The following is a 20,218-nucleotide window of genomic DNA, read 5'->3' as shown; positions in this document are numbered from 1 at the left end:
AACTTACGAGTTTTTCGCAATGCTAGAAATAGAATTTATTATTGTCTACCATGAGAGAAACCAACCCCAAGTTTCATATTTGTGGCTATAGATGGAACGAATTTGACGTCACTTAGCTCTTTGTCGTTGCTTTAAGGCAGCCATTTTCATGATTAGTTCTCACTATATTAAATCAATCAGACTATAGCCAAACGGACATATGGATTTGTGTATTGGTACGATATATCCGTCTGTAGCATGTTGTAAGTATTTCACCTAAACACCTAGCATCAACAGAAGGAACGAAATTGAAGTCATTCAGCTCTATTGTTGTTGTTTTTAGCCAGCCATTTTATGAATAGTTCTCACCAAATTGTATTAATCAGACTATAACCGTTTAAGGTTACACCTAATTTTGTGTGTTAGTACGTTATATCCGACAGGCGGATGTTATGAGGTTAAAAAAAAATAATCGACAGCATCAACAAATTGAAATTCCAGCATTTCGTTAATCCCGATATAACACCACTTTGAGACGATGGGTGACAAATGTGTTTTGACAATGTGAGACAGAACAGTCGTTTTGATGAAACTCCGATTTATTGCACGGATGAGTTCAGATTCATCGACTGCAGGGTTTTCTCGATGTCGTCGGTGCTTACGTTGGGTCTGGTACAGATGATATACAGTGATTGGTCGGCCAGGAACTCAGGCCATGAAATGGACCTGGGGTAAGAAAAAAAAAAGCTTTGCATTAATGTTATAATGAAATTAAAGAAATATGTTAAGTAGGCTTTTAATTGGAATTGGAAAAAATTACCACGAATAATGCTGAATTAAAGACAGCTTTACGTGACAGTCCAAGTGTCAGAGAAAAAAAGACAAAAGGTAAAAAGCTTAGTACTAAGTACTACATGTATTAATAATAATAATAATAATAATAATAATAATAATAATAATAATAATAATTATTATTATTATTATTATTATTATTATTATTATTATTATTATTATTATTATTATAATAATAATAATAATCATCATCATCATCATCATCATCATCCTCATTGTTAATGATATAACCACCTCTTGCATCCTAGGTACACATATTATATTCTCTATACAACGGTATCATGACGGAAGGAGATTGATGTTTAGAGTTTAGACCGGGGATAGCTCATACGGTAGAGTCACGATCTCCCCGGCCAGGCGGAGTTGTCGCACCATTAAGGTTGCAGGTTCGAAACCCCCATCGCCGCCGCGAAATTTTTATTCTCTATTGTCTTCTGGTACTTTCCTACTCACTTTGTTTCTTGTTTTTATCAACATAAGTACCTGCTCCACTCACTTTTCCAAAATGATACCAGATTGACCTGGCGGGTTTCCTATTTGTTAGTCTAATATCAGAATACCAGTTAACTGCCGCACTCTTGAAATGACACGTATATCAACATTTGGAGAGAAAACTCACGAGCTCCCAGTTTTGAGAGTTTTTGCCAATTTGAAGGTCATTTAAATCGATCGATATTTATTTAATTTGAAGGACGAGTTTTCTGGCCCAATTTTTAGATGCGTGTCTTTCCAGAATACGGCAGTTAAATGGTTGATTATGGGTTTGATTTAACATTGTTGACATGTGCAATATTTGACATTGATTTATGAGTATTTCCATTACAGCAAAATGTACATATCTATTTGAGTTATCAGATCTGCAAATAAGTACACGTCGCTTTACATCCTCATGCAAAAACATTCTACAACTAAGATTTCTATATCTTTTGTAATATCAAATTTGTCTTATTTGAACTTGAAAATATACATTAATTGTCGATATTTTTTTTTGACTTAATCAATTGCAGTGACGTATTCGCAGTATTTTATAATAATTCTATCATCATCGCATCCAAAATGCATAAAAAGAACGAATATGATCTCTATAAACAAGTATGAAAAATTCAACTTACTCCCTCTTTTTACTTTCCCCATCAACGAACATCTGAGCTCTCACTTCAGCGTGACGATCCAGCTGAGCCGATGGATCAGACATACCCTCTCTATAGTGAGAAACAAGATGCATAATTATAGGTACAGGGGGGAAGACCAAAGAAAATCCCAATCAGTTCCTGATAAAACTAAGATTTATATTCATTTCAAATTCTTATCCTTTTTCTCATTTCTCATTATGCAAATAATGATAGAACATAGGCTTCAGATATAGAAAACCAAATATAAGGAAAGTAACAAATTAGAACTTCTCCAGGGACACAAGGATCTTGGTAACAGATTATCATGGTCTCTGAAACATCAAATAGATAGTCACAGTTCGTTATCCTTTTGGATATGACGTAGACAGATTGGAGGGCGGGGGTAACCGGAATCAGAGCTATTTTTTTAATTGCAAGCCGATTACCTACTCTGAAAATTGAGTTCGCCGGATCTCCAAAGTGATAAGTAGCAAAGTTTTAAATAATAAAAAACATGGGTTAGCTCAATCCGTAGAATGCAGTACTTTAACTAATAATAATAAGAATGTACTTTATTCATCCAAAAGGAAATTTTTGTACAGACGTATAAAATGCCGACAATGATACATACATAAACATAATATACGTAAATATAATGTGGTAAAGTAAAATTTGGTAATAGGTATATATAGTGTAATAGTATTGTAGGCTGTAAGAATAATTACATAGTGTAAAGGGACATATAGATTATAAAAGTGTAAAGATATAAATATCTAGAAAAGGTATATTGATGTCAACATAATAAATATAATAAAAAAAAGATCAGTAAAAAGCTAAGAATTAGTTACAGTATAATACTATTGTAAATTGACTGAGAAAAATTACATAGTATAAATTACATGGCACGTAATGTAGAATAAAAAGGTCAATAGAAAAGTTGTAGTAAGCGATTTTATAAATTGATGTTTAAAAATTGTGGGTATGGAGTAATTTTAAAGAAAATGTTTCAAAGTTAAAACAGACGTAGACCAAAATTTATAAATTATTTTCCTTATTAAAAATTCTGCAACTGTATGGTAAAAAGGATCGGAGGTGTCTTTCACTTTTAGTTCGTATAGACAACAATCGGTCACTTCTGTTCGACTTAGTGATCTGAAGATTTAAAGGGTGAGTTGGATTATCTAAAATATTACTAATTTTTCTTAAGCAGTATTCTGAATATAAAGCATTAAAAGACATGGAACCTGTAGTAAATTTATTAGCTCTTTTAATAATCCTGTCAAAGTTAGCTTTTGGTGAGCTAAGACAATCCACCCCCCCCCCCCTCCCCAGGCAGTAATACAAAAAAACCAAAACACTTTCTATTACAGATCTATAAAATAGCGTACAAAGTGTTTTGTCAATGTTAAGTTGGGACAATTTCCGTAAACAGTACATTCTTTGATTCATTTTATTATTGATATAACTGGAATGTATGTCCCACCGTAATTTGTTGTCCATGGTGACTCCTAGATATTTGTATTCTACTACCTGCTCGACTTTTTCATTTTTAATAGTAATATGGTCTTTTGTATTCTTATCTTTTCTAAAGTCTATAATTAATTCTTTGGTCTTACTAACATTTAATTCAAGGTGGTTATTGTCGAATCAGGAAACAAATTTATTTATTTATTTCCCTTTGGGCGAATTTAGCTAAAGACAAAATTAGCAAACTTCAGGTTGCTCAAAATAACGCAGCCAGGCTCATTGTACGCAATAACAAAAAATACCCGTCAGCAACTCTTCTTCTCCGTGAGTTACATTGGCTTCCCATGGAAAAAAGAATTGCCTATAAGATTTGTACTGTTGTCTACAAATCCCTGAGCACGAACAGTCCCTCCTATATTAAAGACCTTCTAAACATATATGTCCCCAATAGAAACTTGACGTCAAGCAATGACCAATCAATCCTTGTCAAACCTAAGCCATTGCGTAAAATAGGTGAACAATCTTTTCAATTTTCGGCCCCCCATTTTTGGAACTCTCTCCCATCACACGTGAGATGCTCGGATTCGTTGACAACGTTCAAATCTCGCTTAAAGTTTTATCTTTTTACGTCATAATGTTGCAATATTATTTTCATATTTTGTTGTTGTTAAATTGAATTCGTATCACGTTTCCTTCACACTTGTCTCACTGTAATATGTTTTGTTTTATATCACTGTAAAGCGCTTAGAGCCTGTGACAACGGGGTAAAGCGCTATATAAATGCCATTTATTATTATTATTATTATTATTATTATTATTATTATTATTATTATTATTTTTATTATTTCCCCGTGTGGTGTCCGGGGTCCCTCAACTGAGAGGGTCAAGAATAGCCCAACGCCAAGCCAGCGTGTCGTAAAAGGCGACTAATGGTGTGTGATTCCCCCATCTTTGAGTCACCTGGTCCTCCAGGTTGGGGGTTGGCAAAGGGTTAACACCCCTTTCCGTTAAACTCAAACCGTTACAGAAACACAGACAGACAAACCAAATCCTTTTTTTAGCTTGGGCGACCGAAGAGTTTCTGGAATTACAGAATTTATGAAGGACAACAGACAAAGCCGAAAGGACTCTGCTGACCCGATGACGTCTTCGCCAAACAAGCAGCTTCGAATTGCGTCGTGGAACGTTCGCACCATGTATGAAGCAGGAAAAAGCTCTCAAGTTGTGACTGAGATGAGAAGATACAGGCTGCATATACTTGGAGTAAGCGAAACCCACTGGATACAATCCGGACAGAAACACCTCAAGTCTGGGGAGAAGATTTTATATTCAGGGAGAGGGGACGGGATTCATACACAGGGAGTAGGAATAATTCTAAGCAAGTTTGCCCAGAAGTCACTGAGAGGATGGGAACAATGCGGAGAAAGGATCATCATGGCGTCCTTTACAACACGGAGTAAGAAGATCAGCATGAACATTGTACAGATCTATGCCCCAACAAATGATGCAACAGATGAGGACAAAGATACATTTTATGGTCTGCTACAACAAGTCATTGACAAGTTGCCAAGGAAAGACATCAACATATTGATGGGAGATGCTAATGCAAAAGTGGGACAGGATAACGTAGGCTATGAAGGTATCATGGGACGTCATGGCATGGGAGAAATGAATGATAATGGTGAGAGATTTGCAAATTTCTGTGCATTCAACAGTTTGGTGATTGGAGGATCAGTGTTCCCCCATAAGAGGATCCACAAAGCAACTTGGGTCTCACCAGATGGTGTGACAGAGAATCAGATTGATCATTTTTGTATCTCTCGTAGATTCAGACGTTCATTGGAAGATGTGACAGTACGGAGAGGGGCAGATGTTGGATCAGACCACCACCTGCTATTGGCAAAGCTTAAGCTCCGACTCAGAAAACACGGGGCCAGATCACATACAAGAAGAAAATTCGAGGTGAATGCACTTGATGGGGAAAAGAATGAGGAATTCAAACTACAATTGAGTAATAGATTCCAACCTCTTACTGAGCTCGAGGAGGACATAGATGTAGAGTCACATTGGGCAAAGATCAAGGAAGTTTACATAACAACTTGCCACGAGGTATTGGGGGTAAAGAAATCGGAACATAAAGAATGGATAAGTCCAACCACCTTGGACCTTATTGAAAAGAGGAGAACAAGGAAGGAACAAGTGAATGCAAGCCGAACAAGGGCTTCAAGACTGGATGCACAAGAGCAGTATCGAGCCATAGCTAAGGAAGTCAAAAGATCTGTGAAGAAAGACAAGGAAGCATTCATGAACAGACTTGCAGAGAAAGCAGAAGCAGCAGCGACTGGAGGACACATGAGGATCCTTTATCAAACTACCAAGACACTTGCTGGAAAATATGGGAAACCAGAGGTACCAGTCAAAGACAAAGATGGGAAAACTATTTTTGGAAAAGAGGCTCAATCTGAACGATGGAGGGAACATTTCAACTGCCTTCTGAACAGACCACCACCAGACAACCAGCCAGAAATTTTGCCTGCAAGGAATGAGCTACCAATTAGCTGTGATCCACCATCGATAGCAGAGATTGTGGGTGCCATTAACAAGATGAAAAGGGGGAAAGCTGCTGGACCAGACCAGATTCCACCGGAGGCTCTAAAAGTTGATGCGGAAAGAAATGCTGAGGCCCTGCACCCACTATTTGAGAGAATCTGGAATGACGGGATATTCCCAAAGGATTGGAAGGAAGGACATCTTATCAAGCTTCCAAAGAAAGGGGACCTCAGTAATTGTAATAATTATCGAGGCATCACTCTTCTTTCTATCCCAGGAAAGGTTTTCAACCGTATTATTTTAGAGAGAATTAAGAATGCAACAGATGCTAAACTGCGGGACGAACAGGCAGGTTTTCGGAAAAACCGTTCAACCACCGACCAGATTGCCTCTCTGCGAGTCATAGTGGAACAGTCTATAGAATGGAACTCTCCTCTTATTGTCAACTTTCTGGATTACGAGAAGGCTTTCGACAGTATTGACAGAGCAACATTGTGGAAAATTCTGGCACATTATGGACTCCCTGAAAAGATAGTAAACCTCATTAAGGAAATGTATGAAGGATCAAGTTGCAGGGTTGTACATGAAGATCAGCTGACTGACAGCTTTGAAATTAAGACTGGTGTCAAGCAGGGATGCTTGCTCTCTCCATTCCTGTTCATCCTTGCCATTGATTGGCTAATGAAGGAAACCTCCAAAGGGAGAAGAAATGGGATACAGTGGACCCCCTGGACACAGTTGGATGATCTGGATTTTGCAGATGATCTGGCTCTTTTGTCCCACACCCAGGACCAGATGCAAACAAAAACCACAATTATAAACAGCCTCTCGGAATCAATTGGTCTAAGAATACACCCTGCAAAGTCAAAGGTCTTGAGGATAGGTACGCGTCAAAGGGAGCAGATCAAAGTAAAAGATCAGGAACTCGAAGATATAGACACTTTCTGCTATCTCGGAAGTATAATTGACAAGGATGGAGGCACGGAAGCAGAGGTGAAAGCACGAATAGGAAAGGCACAGGCTGCATTCACATCTTTGAACAGAGTTTGGAGAACTAAAGATATCTCCCTTCAACTAAAGCTAAGACTTTTCAACTCAAACGTGAAGTCTGTCCTACTGTATGGATGTGAAACTTGGAACGCATCACAGGCATGTATAAGGAGGGTACAGATTTTTGTAAACAGGTGCATGCGTAAGCTACTCAGAATAAAATGGATGGATAGAATAAAAAATGAAGAAGTATGGAAAAGAACACAGCAGAAACCAGTAGGAGAGGATATAGGAAGAAGACGATGGAGGTGGATTGGACACACGCTTAGAAAGAATGACTCAACTATAACAAAGAAAGTATTGGACTGGAACCCTCAGGGCAGAAGATCAAGGGGAAGGCCACGAGGAACATGGAGAAGAATTAAAGAAGCTGATATACAGAGAAGTGGTAAGACCTGGAATGAGATAAAAAAGTTGGCTCAGGATAGAGAAGGATGGAAACTGTTTGTCTGTGGCCTATACCCTGACCCAGGGTGAAAAAGGCAATGATGATGATGATATTATTATTATTATTATTATTATTAGTAATTAGTCCTTGTAGAGTTGTATCGTCAGCAAATTTTAAAAGGGGTATGTTTAAATCTGCGCTTTTACAGTCGTTTGCATAAAGTATAAAGAGCATGGGAGAGATGACACAGCCCTGCGGAGCACCAGTATTTATAGCAATGTTATTGGAGACATTTCCTTTTACTTGTATATATTGTGTTATATTTGTAAGGAAGTCTAGCACCCAGGAGATGATATAAGGATTAATTTTAAAAGTAGAAAGTTTATGAGCAAGGAGGTGGGGCTGAATTGTATTAAATGCGGATGAAAAATCAACAAAAAGAATTTTGCAGTAGCTTTTAGGCGTGTCTAAATGTTTGTAGATATTATTTGTAAAAACTAGGGTGGCATCTTCTACACTGCGTTTACTTTGGTAGGCAAATTGATAAGGGTCCAAAAGAGTTCTAACATGGTTATTAATTCGTAACAAAATAAGTTTTTCAAAACATTTCATGACAATTGATGTGAGAACGACACGTCTCAGATCATTCATTGATTTTACTTTGTCTTTTTTGGGGACAGGAATTATTTCTGAAGTTTTCCAAATACTAGGGATGGAAGAGCATAAAAAAGACATATTAAAAATATAAGTATAAATATAGCATAATTGTTCCGCACAGGTTTTCAAAATTCTTCCTTTTATACCATCCAGTCCAGCCGCCTTCCTTTCATTCAGTCTAGAAAACATATATTTAGTCTCACATTCACTGAATTCATTCTCGCATTCATCATTCATACGCTCTATCAGTATTTTTTTAGTCTGTTCAATTTCGTATTCATTATTGGTAGAATCAAAACGGGCATAAAATTTGTTCAGATAATTTAAATCGATATTGTCGGGTACTTTAGATTTGCTTTCATTGTAATTGATAATTGTTTTCATGCCTTTCCATGTTGTTTTAATGTCGCCTGATTGGAAACTTCTCTCTACTTTTGTTTTGTAACGTTCCTTACATTTAATAATTTCTTCTTTGATTTCTCTTTGTTTCGTCTTTAGTTCATCTTTGGTACCATTTATATATATATGCTTTTTCTCATTTAAAAGGGATTTCAGTTCTTTTGTTATCCATGGTTTGTTATTTGAATAACATTTAACTTCTTTTCTTTCACACACTTGTTGCTCACAAAACTTTATATACTCGGACACACAATCATTAAGTTCATTCACAGCCTCACACGCGTCAATAAAAACATTCTGATATCAGTACACTCGAAGCAGCCACGCAACTCCTCACACACACTTTCGTTCATGACCTGAACACACTTCACTACTGGCTTACAACGTTTGATGACAGGGCGATATATAGGTAATAATAATAACATATTGTGGTCCGATGAACCGAGTGGAGCTCTTGGAAAACATTTATAGGATTTGTCAACATTACAGAAAATAAATAGGTCGAGGGTGAACAAATTGTGAAAGTCCAGGAATTATTATATTATTGCAGTGATTAAAATCGCCAGTCACAAGAAAAACACAGTCAGGCGATTTGCTTTTTTCATTTTCCACATGACTTATTAGAGTTTCCATGGCAACATTTGCATCGGCACTGGGGGGAATGTAAACTGTCGTTATGATGACTTTAGAAAATTCTCTAGGTAAGTAATATGGCCGTGCACCCACTGTCAAAAGTTCAATGTTGTTGTTCGAAATTGACGAGATATTATTTATATTGTTGGGGTGACACCAATTATTGTTTATGTATACGCACACACCACCGCCCCGTTTTTTGTTTGAACTGTCTCTATAGATAGTTCGAAGATGACGTCACTCTGGTCTTTGTTGATGTTTTTTGCCATCCGCGTTTATGAGTAATGCTCACTGAACTGTATTAACCCGACTATAAACGTTCATGGTTACACAGTTTTGTGTGTTGGTCCGTTATACTTCCGGATGGCAATGTTATGAGTTTCTTAGCCAAGCGCATACTATCTATCGGTCCGGTGTAGAGAATAGTTGTCGATTTCGACGACAGATGATGGTGTGTTGGGTGTCAACCAGGACTCTGTTATACATATAATAGAGGCTTGTCTATAGATAGTATGCAGATGACGTCACTCAGGCCTTTGTTATTGTTTTTGCCATCCGCGTTTGTGAGTTGTTCTCACTAAACTGTATTAACCAGACTATAAAAGTTCATGGTTACACAGAGTTTGTGTGTTGGTCCGTTATACTTCCGGATGGCAATGTTGTGAACTCCTTGGCCAAGCGCATTCTATCTATAATCGCAGCAATGACGACACAGTGAGCACAGTTCATCTATTTTATTTTTCACTGAGCGCACATTTCCAGTCACAACGCAAGGCAAGAAAGGACGATTATGTCGACGTCCGAATTTTGTTTTGATTCCTCCTTTCCTCCCCCTTTTTCTCGGCTTGATGAACGATGTGTGGTGGAGGGGGGGGGGGGGGGGGGGGGGGGGGGGGGGGGATTCTGGTCTCAGTAAACGAAGCGTAGATGTTGAATGGGAATAAAATGGGGGAACACAGGTTTGGCTTGACAGATTATTTCTAAAAATACTGGCTAAAGACATTTGATTACAAAGTAAAAATATGATAACTATTGCACAGGAATAAATCACAGCCATTGTAAAAATATAGTGTCACTTTTATAAATAAGAATTGTAAAAATATCCAATAAAACTTGTAAAAACACAGAGCACAGCCAAAACACGTCTGCAGTCGCCGGAGACCAGCGCCAAAATCCAAATTTTGGACCAAAATCCCCTTTTCTAATCAAGTTTGCTCTAATAATATATCGATAAAATGAGATTATCTACGACTTGTCAAACAGATTCTTCAGAGAGATGTCTCGAAAATAGAACAGCTTTTATATTGCGCAATATCCACACTATAAGAGCTCAATTCACTTTACAAGGGATCCAAACAAACAGCAACATTAAACAATAAACATGAAGGACGAGACGAGACGTTTGTAAAACGATTCTACCATTTTATTCGACAAGGATATGTTGTCACCGGTCAGGTCAGGTCAGGTCACCGGTAGCCATGGCAGAACGTGAGCATAGGGTCTTCTCCCATGACGCAAGTTGCTCAGCCCACGGCGGGACTGAACTAGGGACATACAGGTCAGAAGACGAGTTTCGTGTCTTAAGACCAAAAAGTTGTCATAAAAGATGTATTCATCCTTGAAATTAGTGGCATTGGGGACATAGGGTTCTTTACATTTATTATTTTCCTATCTTCTTGAGAAATATCCTCGTATATATGAATATTTACTCACTGCGATACTCCATATGCAAATTTCTGACACCATTTTCGCACAGCCTGTTTGGCTTCCAGAAAGGTGAGCACTCCGTCGTTATCGCTGTCCATTGATCGGAACAGACTCCGGCACTTGATGATTTCTTTCTCTGTTAGTAAAGATAGCAGTTCTTCCTGGAGAAGTGTCAGAAATAGTTAAAGTATGTAAAATGCAAGTACTGTGGTCGGGATATCAATCTTGTAACTTGACCTTGAACTTCTATTATTTTTAGCGCAATATCCAATGTGAACCCTCGCTTTCATCAAACAACACAATTGAACACAAGAGGACGAGGACGAAGGCGTTTGAGTTGATCCATTTTATTTTTTGAAAATATCAAATTAAAGAAATTAAGGAGAAGGCACCAGTTTAAGATAACGATCTGAACAGGTGTTTATGAAAGGTGTCAGACAAAACAAGAAAGAAAAATAGAAGAAAAAAAAACATCCCAAAAAAATCAGTCGACCTCGACTGGGGATCGAACCTCAGACTTTCTAATTACCGGTCAGACGTGCTACCATTACACCACAGAAGCTCCCAATAGTATGTGTTGTTTGATGCAAGCGAGGGTTCACAGCGTAAAACGTGTACCCTTGTGAAGAATATATTATTAAGAATTGTCCCAACTACCGGGAACCTCTGTGGTGTAATGGTAGCACGTCTGACCGGTAATCTTTATCTAACAAACTTCGTGATGGTCGCCGTCCAAGCAATGCCAACTCAGTGAATCAAATAAAGACAAAACCATTGATCCGATCTGACAGAAGAACATCTCTTAATGAGATAACAGGAGACCTTGAAATCAGTTATGGAAGTGCCCATCAACGCACTGGGATTCTCAAAGGTCAACGCTCGTTGGATATCCCGGCAATTAATCAAGAGAGGGACAGGGTGAAATGCTGTTCAGAGCTTCTCCGGCTAAGTGGGAGGGGTGACAGCATTCTCAGTAGAGTAATCACTGGATGTGAAACCTGGGTTCATAATATGAACCTGAGTCGAAGAGACAATCAATGGAATGGCAACAACCCTCTTCCACAAAGACTAAAAAGTTCAAAACTGAGAAATCAACTAGGAAATGAGACATCACAGTTGTACTCGTAATCCTCGTTGATTTCCTACTACGGGGAGCCACTGCCAAATCTGAACGGTACCTAAGATAGATTCTAAAGCAACGGAGAGCAAGAATTCGTCGATTTTAGAGATAGAACGAGTACTGTTTCTTTATGAAAATGCCCGTTCACACAATAGTGCCAGGAGAAGGGAGGTAATCGCATCATTTGGATGGACAACGCTGTCCCACCTTTCTTATTCACCAGACTTGACACCTTCGGACTCGTCTTTTTGGTCCACCAGGGAGGCAATGAGGGGACATCGCTTTGAAGATGAAGAAGCCAAGACAATAGTGAAAAAATTGATTAAATTTCAGTCAATTCAGTTTTACGAGGACGGGATACATGACCTTACAAAAAGGTGGACTGTGGCTATCGAGAGGAGGCGGAGACTATGTTGAGAAGGGGTATTACTCGGCTAGTGCCAAGCTTTAATTTGAGGTAACATGCATGGTATTGATTCAAATTCTTTTACAGTAATAAGCAGAGTCGCATTCCTTTTTGTCTCAGCCTCGTATATATATTGTAGTATTAATTTCATTTTTGTTTAGTAGTCGTTCAAAGAATTGTTACTTTAAAAAAATAAACCGACCTTGGTTCTGTTTGCAATCAACACCTTGGCTTGATAGTTTAAGAACTCCCACCAATCCAGACTGTTATCGTTGTCCAGATCTGCCAACTTGAAGTCCAGGCGCCTGGAGACCTCTAGCTCTGCCTGAGATTGACGTTTGTTTTGGATTCCTGACCGCCTGGCGCTGAACTCTTTCCATGATATACGTTCGTCTGATTAATGAAAATATTGGTGCTTAAATCTCGAAGAAATAAATAACAACAGGAAATGGGAATGAAGCTTCAATTCAATCAACAAAGACAGTAATGAGGATGCTTCGTGTGTCTCCTTTATCAACAAAACACGACGTATAAAACGCTAAAGACGGATAAGAGATGTAGGAATGGCGTTGGTAAGGTCTTTAAGTGTTTTAATCATCGTGTTTTGTTGATAAAGGGGAAACCTGAAACGTCCACATTACTGTCTTTCTTGATTAAATCAATGCTTCCATTCCATTTCCTATTGATATTTAGTTCACCTGATTAAAAAAGGAAGTAAGTTACATTATTAAGTTTGTAACTAGTAACTATCAAAATGACAAGATGGTGTAAGATAAAGATATGAAAAGTGTGTATGGAACTGTGCCAGACAAAGCAAGTAAGAAAAATACAAGAAAAAAAAAATCCAAAAAAATCAGCCCAGTCAAGGCCCCGCGAGTTTTGGGGGTCGTTTTTTTTTTTAATTGTATTTTTCTTTCTTGCTTCGTCTGGTACTGTTTCATACAAGATTTTTCAGATCTTTAAACTTGTAACAAAAACCAAATTGAATGGAAATATACAGGAAATGTGTCAAGAAAGACATAAAACAGGTGGTCAAAAGAAAAATGAACAGAATAGCAAAAGCTGAGAGGGAACAAAATATCGAAAGAGAGACGGAAGAGAAGCTGTAAAGATGACAGCACCAATATGCAGACGCAAAATGACGCAGAAAGCTTCAAAGGGACAGATGAAGCTTATAATTTTATGGGGGTCCCGATATTGGTAGGCACTCGCTTTACACGCAAAGGGTGCAGTCGAGATATTTATCTGACCCTCCTTATCCATCTAGCAGTGATTGGATAGCTGGGTCTATTTGACCTGGCGGAAAGTAGTTTACGATAGACTAGTTTCCTATCCAAAGGGTAGCAAGCAATTGCTTTTGTCCGTTTCACGCTATAGAAACCGGGATAGACTCCGGCTTCATAGCCCTAATGGCTCTGAAGGACTATTATTAAATATAAATTTATAATAATAAGTTGTTACCTTTATCTGTGTCATAGATGTCGAATTCATTGATGAGTTGATTTATTTCTTCCTCCGTTAAAAGAAGACTGAGATTGGCCTGTGGGAAGACATTAAGTGGGGGTTTTAAAATTCTTTTACAAAACATAGATGTAGAATCGGAAACAATAGAACATGTATTGTGTGAAATGTTATTAAATATTAAAATCTCGTGGAGATATCAAAAATTGAGGTTCATTGTGCGCATATCAATATTGTATTTAAAAATGAAGCTTTTATGTTTGTATTGAAAAGTCGCCTTGAGCTGTTTGTATATGGAATAGGGCGCGGTATAAATGATTTAAATTTCTATTATTATTATTATTATTATTATTATTATTATTATTATTATTATTATTATTATTATTATTATTGTTGTTGTTGTTGTTGTTGTTATTATTACTATTATTATTATTATTATTATTATTATTATTATTATTATTATTGTTATTATTATTATTATTATTATTATTATTATTATTATTATTATTATTATTATCATTATCATTATCATTATTATATTATAAATAGATAACAAAAAAAAGAAGTTCAAACTGTTAAATCAGCCTTACACACACGTAACAACTCCATCCACTGTTGGAGAGAGCACCTTCAGCTGCCTGTAGGTCTGCGTCCCTGCATTCCCCACACTTGGACAGACACAATCTGTGGAAAACGCGTGTACACACTCGACACGGGAACTCTGTTGTCCTCTTGGCTTCTTTCCCACAAATGGCACATGTCTTGTCGTTCTCGTACTGGGGACACATTAAACATCATCTTGGTGCCTATTGTGTCACAGTTTTGATTAGAATTCATGCTCGTATGTAGATGAAGACGTGAATTTTGAGTTATTATATTATACCGTAGGATCTATACTTCAGACGTCCTTCTCTTGTGTATCAAATAGAAGGGGTGGGGGTAGTAATATAATTTTTTAAAGGGGGGGGGGGTGTACTTTGGCCAAACTTCAGTAGAGAGTGGGTCGAAATAGAAAGAGGGGGGAGCATGTTCAATTTGACCAAATAAAGCGGGGGGGGGGGGGGGGAGAGAGAGAGAGAGAGAGAGGAGCGCAGTTTGACCAATCCATAGAAGGAGGGAGGGGGAATGCGCATTTTGGGCATTTAAATCATATTTTTTTTTTGTAGTTTCACTGGCCCATTTCGTAAGCTGAAATGTAATAGAAGGGGAGGGGGGGGGGGGAGGAGATGAGGGCTTCTAATCGCTCATAACCACAAAATTTCAAATGGCATTGTATGTGACACTTACAGACAGTATTTTACATATCTTAAAATGTAATGAAAACCATTATAAAGTGTGAAAAAAATGGTGAAGAGAATGTTAAGTTAAAATTAGGAGTTACAGACTTCAGTAAAAGTGTGGAGCGGGCACTAGTAATGACTGACTGGATGACTCAGTGACTAGTGCCACTCTCTCTCTCTTTCTCTCTCTCTCTCTCTCTCTCTCTCTCTCTCTCTCTCTCTCTCTCTCTCTCTCTCTCTCTCTCTCTCTCATCCAGGCGGAGAGTGCCGTGTGAGTTGGATCCCAGGTTGGCTCTAACACCGCGATATCTTTATTCTCTATTTTCATCTGGCACTTTTCCATACCCTATATTGCTCATAGTTATAGACTACAGTTATAATATGTACCAGTCAATCAATCTAACATGATTCTTTTATTTTCCTTTTCTGCCCTCGACTCTCGGTTATTTCTTTTAAGATATCACTCAACTGTCAAGCTTTTTATCTCCCATTTTATTTCCAATTTCCTTAATTTTATTCCTGTCCTGCCTGTTCGAAACTAAAGGGAATCTAATTAATCAAATAAAAATTATCTGTAAATAAGCATGTCCAATTTTAAATTAATATATGTTTTAAAAAATGCAGATGTTTCTTTCCGTTTATATTATTTAATTTATCAGCTATATTTTGTGCACTGTTCCTGTATGCACAGAATATTGGATTGTGTAAGATGAATATAAACTAACTGCGGCCCATGCAGGTTTGTCTGTGTCCCAAGCTGCTCCACGTTTATTCTGTAATTTGAGTGATGCTTCCCTGGCAAGTCTTTCCTGTTCCAAATCAAAGCTCAAGCGTCGTCGATCTTCCTTCAATTCGGCAATAGCTCGGTATAAATCGGCTCTTTCCTCCACACGCATTCGATGACCCTGAGGAGGAAAAGAACAAATTTGAACGATTGATTTTATAAGATTTGTTTAACATTTTAAAATTGCGTTCTCTGAATCTCTTCAAATAGTATTGCTTGCTTACTCTTCAATAATTTCGTCTTTTCGAACATTCAAAACATCTTGAATGTCCACATACGCACACACACACACACACACACACACACATCCACACACACATACAAACACACACAAATATATATACACACACACAATCAAAACTAGTCTTCTGATTGGTACTGAAGAAACGGAGTAGAACAACGTACAACGGCGGTTGACCAAAGTGGATCGAATCTGTTATCCACTCATACACCCCCCCCCCCCCTCCCTGCCTTTCAGGAAAGCGGTGAAAATAAGTCATTATAAAATCATAACTTTTGCCTGATGCCATGACCATGAGTCACAAGCTTAAAGCCTCTTTACAATGTTTATATTATATTCGTATCAAGAAATTCAGGTGGAGATTTCAAAAGAATAAGTCTTCAAAGAGGAAATTCCAGTCAAAAAATTAACTGTTTCGGACCTTAATTCTTATGCTGTTATGGCCTGAACCATGACTTCCAGGTGCCGTTCTACGGGGCTCGAACTCAGGATTCCTGACCAGAATTGTTGTGGCCTTTTATGATATACCTCCAAACCAACGGGGTTTTTATGTTACATAATAATTAACCACTTTTGATTTGTGGCAATGTCTTGATTTATAGCGGGTTTTGCTTTAATACCATTAAATGTTACAGTTACATCCTCACCTGTGACAGTTTACTCATGATTCGTATCTTGGTGAGCACTGCCTTCGAAAGGCCTCTTGGATTGTCAGTCTCATCATCCAGTGTATCATCACTGCCAGAGGGGAGAGTTCCTGGGGTCTTGTTACCCATTTTGGCTGTGGCGAGGAAAGTTGGGATGATATGAGTGATATGGGTCTAGAAGCATGATTTGAAGATAAAACTTGCATTTATTTATTATTAAATTTGACTTGTTTTGAGGGGTTTAAGAGACACATTTAGGTGATTTTAGCTCCAGTAAAAAGCATGATGATGGTCTAAATATTGAAATATCTAACTATAAAGGACCTAAGCTAAAATAAGATAGGAATTCGACACGGATTAAAACTGGTCAAAGAACAATCTATGCTTGTACTGGGTCTGAAGACACATAAAAGGTCCCTAGCCTTCCTACACAGCGATGGAATCGTCGTCACAAGGAATTCACTCAAATCCTTACTAAAATATTATATCAAAATCTAATTACATAATGCATCATCCTTCACTGTTCATAGCAAGGTACAAATTCATATATGAATCGTAATGATAATGTATGCAAAGACTCTTGCCAATAGACAAATGCCATGGCCTGGTTTAGTTTATATTGTCATGGAGATATGGTTCAAAATAAAAATAATTCCATCTCCTAGAAAGAAAAAAAAGATATAATAACAACAATAATAATAATAATAATATAATAATAATAATAATAATAATAATAATAATAATAATATAATAATAATAATAATAATAATAATAATAATAATAATAATAATATAGCGCTATAACTCCGAGACACCAGACTCTAAGCGCTCAAATTAGAAATTACTTCGGCTGAAACATACTCATTCACACACACACACACACACACACAAGCAAACACACACACACACGCACTCACACACACACACACACACAACACACAAACCAGACAGACCTATCTTGCTTCTCATACCATCTACTAGAGACGAAACAGATATATTTTAAGCGAACGTTTAAAAATAGACAAAGATTCTTTTTCACGAATGCTCTGTGGTAAGGCGTTCCACACAGAGGGTCCGAAATGAGAAAAAGATCTCATTCCAGCATTTTCCCGTATTCGAGGGACAACAAGTTTGGTGGAATCACTGGCCGAACGTAAGTGGCGGGGTTTTGAATATCTTTCAATTAGTTCCGAAAGGTAGGAAGGGGGAGTACCTTTAAGACAACGATACACTAAAACACAAACTTTGAATTTAATCCTTTTCTCAACAGGTAGCCAATGCAGGTCATGAAGCAGAGGTCTGACAGAATCGCACCTACGGTTCATGAATACTAGTCTGGCAGCGCTGTTTTGGACAATCTGAAGACGTCTCAGATTATATTGCGAAACGCCAAACAACAGAGCATTACAATAATCCAATTTCGATAGTACGATGGACACAACCAGGTGTTTGGTCACATCCTCAGATATGAACCGTCTAATGCAAGCAATTATTTTTAGTTGAAAAAAGAGAGATCTAACCAAATTATTAACCTGATGCTCCGTCGACAGTCCAGAGTCTAAGAATGTGCCAGGGTTTTTCACTTTGTCAACAATTTGAATGGAGGCATCCCCCCAGCTCTGTTTCACTTTTCCACTTCCTGTTCCCAACATACAGCATCTCCGTCTTATCATTATTCAGTTTCAGTCTGTTCTCATTCATCCATTTAACACTTTGGATACAATTCTTACTATCGGCTGATACTTCTTGTAAATTTCTTGTATTGGAAACTCTCGTATTGAAGATATGCCCATCTGACTGATTCCTTCTTGGCAAAAGACTCCGGGTATGGTCCAGGTTTGGCCAAATCATATCATTCATTCCAAATTAAGATCATATAATAATATTTACACGGAAATGACCAATTATGACACAATAAGAGAGCGGAATAGACAACAATGCCGTGGACCGATGTGGACCTTACAAATCAAGGCCAGCCAACGTTTACCACTCCATCCTCCATGACAATAAGTATCCATGGTGTTGATCAGTGTGTGTGTGTGTGTGTGTGTGTGTGTGTGTGTGTGTTTGTGTGTGTTTGGACCTGTGGTGTATTTTTATTTAGCGCATTTTCAGTTTTAGCAATCCAATATGGTCTAGTCGTGTAATCAAATTCCTTCCTTGAACATTACAAGTTTCTTGTGAGTCGACAATATTACCAACATTATGCATCATCCGTCACCGTTCATGGCAAGGTACAAATTAATACATGAATCATAATGATAATGTATGCAAAGAGTCTTGCCAATAGACCAGGGCCAGATTTAGTTTATATTGTCATCCTTCTTATCATTAGCCAGACTCAACGTTGCTTGACATTATTCCAAGACCTACTAGGGTGCTTTAGGCAAACAAACTATTTGCTGTTTTCGTTATGTTCATTGTTTTAATCTATCGGGATTCCATCTCGTCATTATTTTGTAGAATGATTGAATGATGGGAAGGTAAAATAATCAACAAGGAAAAGAATATTATTCCAACCAACCAGCCATAGAATCGAAATTCTTTCCTGATTTAATTATTATCAGACTTGTCTGGAATTATATCCTAGACATATTTTTTTCAAATTTTCATCATGTACCAGCGCCTGCTTGTCCATTAAAAATAATATATGCATTGAAACAAGTCACGGTGTCTTTTTGTTTTTGTTTGTTTGTTTGTTTGTTTGTTTTGTTTTGTTTATTGTTTTGCTTTTTGTTTTGTTTGTTTGGGGTTTTTTGTGTGTTTTTTTTTAGGGGGGGGGGGGAGAAGTTGTCGGGATTTTTTAAATAACCGAGCCAAAGCATGAATGTTATCATCGGCCTTTACAAAATAAGCAAAGGTTTTATTGATGAGATTGGATTACTATGATTTTAAATTGTCTGTAAACTCATTTAACGAAATTAGCTGTCAATTTTATGTTCACAGAAAACTGGTAATTTGCATAAATCGGCTGTATTTAACAAAATGATATTATCCTCTTCAAGCATATCTCTTGCAGTGATAAACAAAAAAAAAAACAAGAAAAGAAAAACTAAACCAAACCGTGAGCTTTAATATAGCGCAATATCCACTAAATGTGCTCAAAGTGCTTTACAAAGGGTCCCTGACCATCAGCAACACTTAACATGTAGAACGAAAGATGACGCTTGTTAGGCGAAATTACAGGGATTGGGTTTGTTTTTTTTGGACATACACAACGCTGTTAACGGCCAGGTACTTATTTTACACCCGAGAACGGTGAGAGAATGTGAGTAAAGAGCATTTTCGAAGGGCTCAACTATGCGCCGAGAGAGTCTCGAACCCAGGACCTTCCAATCCGAAAGTGAGCGTCATACCACAAGACCACATAGCCGCACAAATAGGTTCAATAGATTTGATTTTATTTTAAACATAAACGTGATACGGACTGTTTCAATAAATGTTGCTAACAAGCATTGGCAAACATTGAGGCATATTGAGGTGTGA

General features: G+C 37.6%; 2 protein-coding genes across 3 annotated transcripts in view; both read right to left on the bottom strand.

Annotated features, from left to right (window-relative positions):
* LOC144981136 (carboxypeptidase B-like) overlaps positions 1–20,218 on the bottom strand; it is a 438,762-nt gene that overhangs the window by 400,378 nt on the left and 18,166 nt on the right. The gene's annotated exons all lie outside the window — the stretch shown is intronic.
* Positions 336–20,218, bottom strand: part of LOC144964479 (PHD finger protein 24-like) — a 21,908-nt gene continuing 2,025 nt past the window's right edge. Inside the window, exons 2-9 of the mRNA XM_078898830.1 lie at positions 16,734–16,867; positions 15,787–15,966; positions 14,372–14,557; positions 13,782–13,860; positions 12,523–12,713; positions 10,801–10,955; positions 1,944–2,033; positions 336–705 (exon numbers count right to left, since the gene is read on the bottom strand). Of these exons, the coding sequence (XP_078754956.1) occupies positions 579–705; positions 1,944–2,033; positions 10,801–10,955; positions 12,523–12,713; positions 13,782–13,860; positions 14,372–14,557; positions 15,787–15,966; positions 16,734–16,862 (1,137 nt within the window). The 5' untranslated portion in view covers positions 16,863–16,867 and the 3' untranslated portion in view covers positions 336–578. The remainder of the gene's footprint in view (positions 706–1,943; positions 2,034–10,800; positions 10,956–12,522; positions 12,714–13,781; positions 13,861–14,371; positions 14,558–15,786; positions 15,967–16,733; positions 16,868–20,218) is intronic.

Source organism: Berghia stephanieae, chromosome 1, assembly GCF_034508935.2.
Source record: "Berghia stephanieae isolate SIO BIC M18660-M18661 chromosome 1, UCSD_Bste_1.3, whole genome shotgun sequence".
NCBI classification, from domain to species: Eukaryota; Metazoa; Mollusca; class Gastropoda; order Nudibranchia; family Aeolidiidae; genus Berghia; species Berghia stephanieae.
Note: the sequence above shows the minus strand (reverse complement) of the source record. Positions and strands in the feature narration are given on the sequence as shown.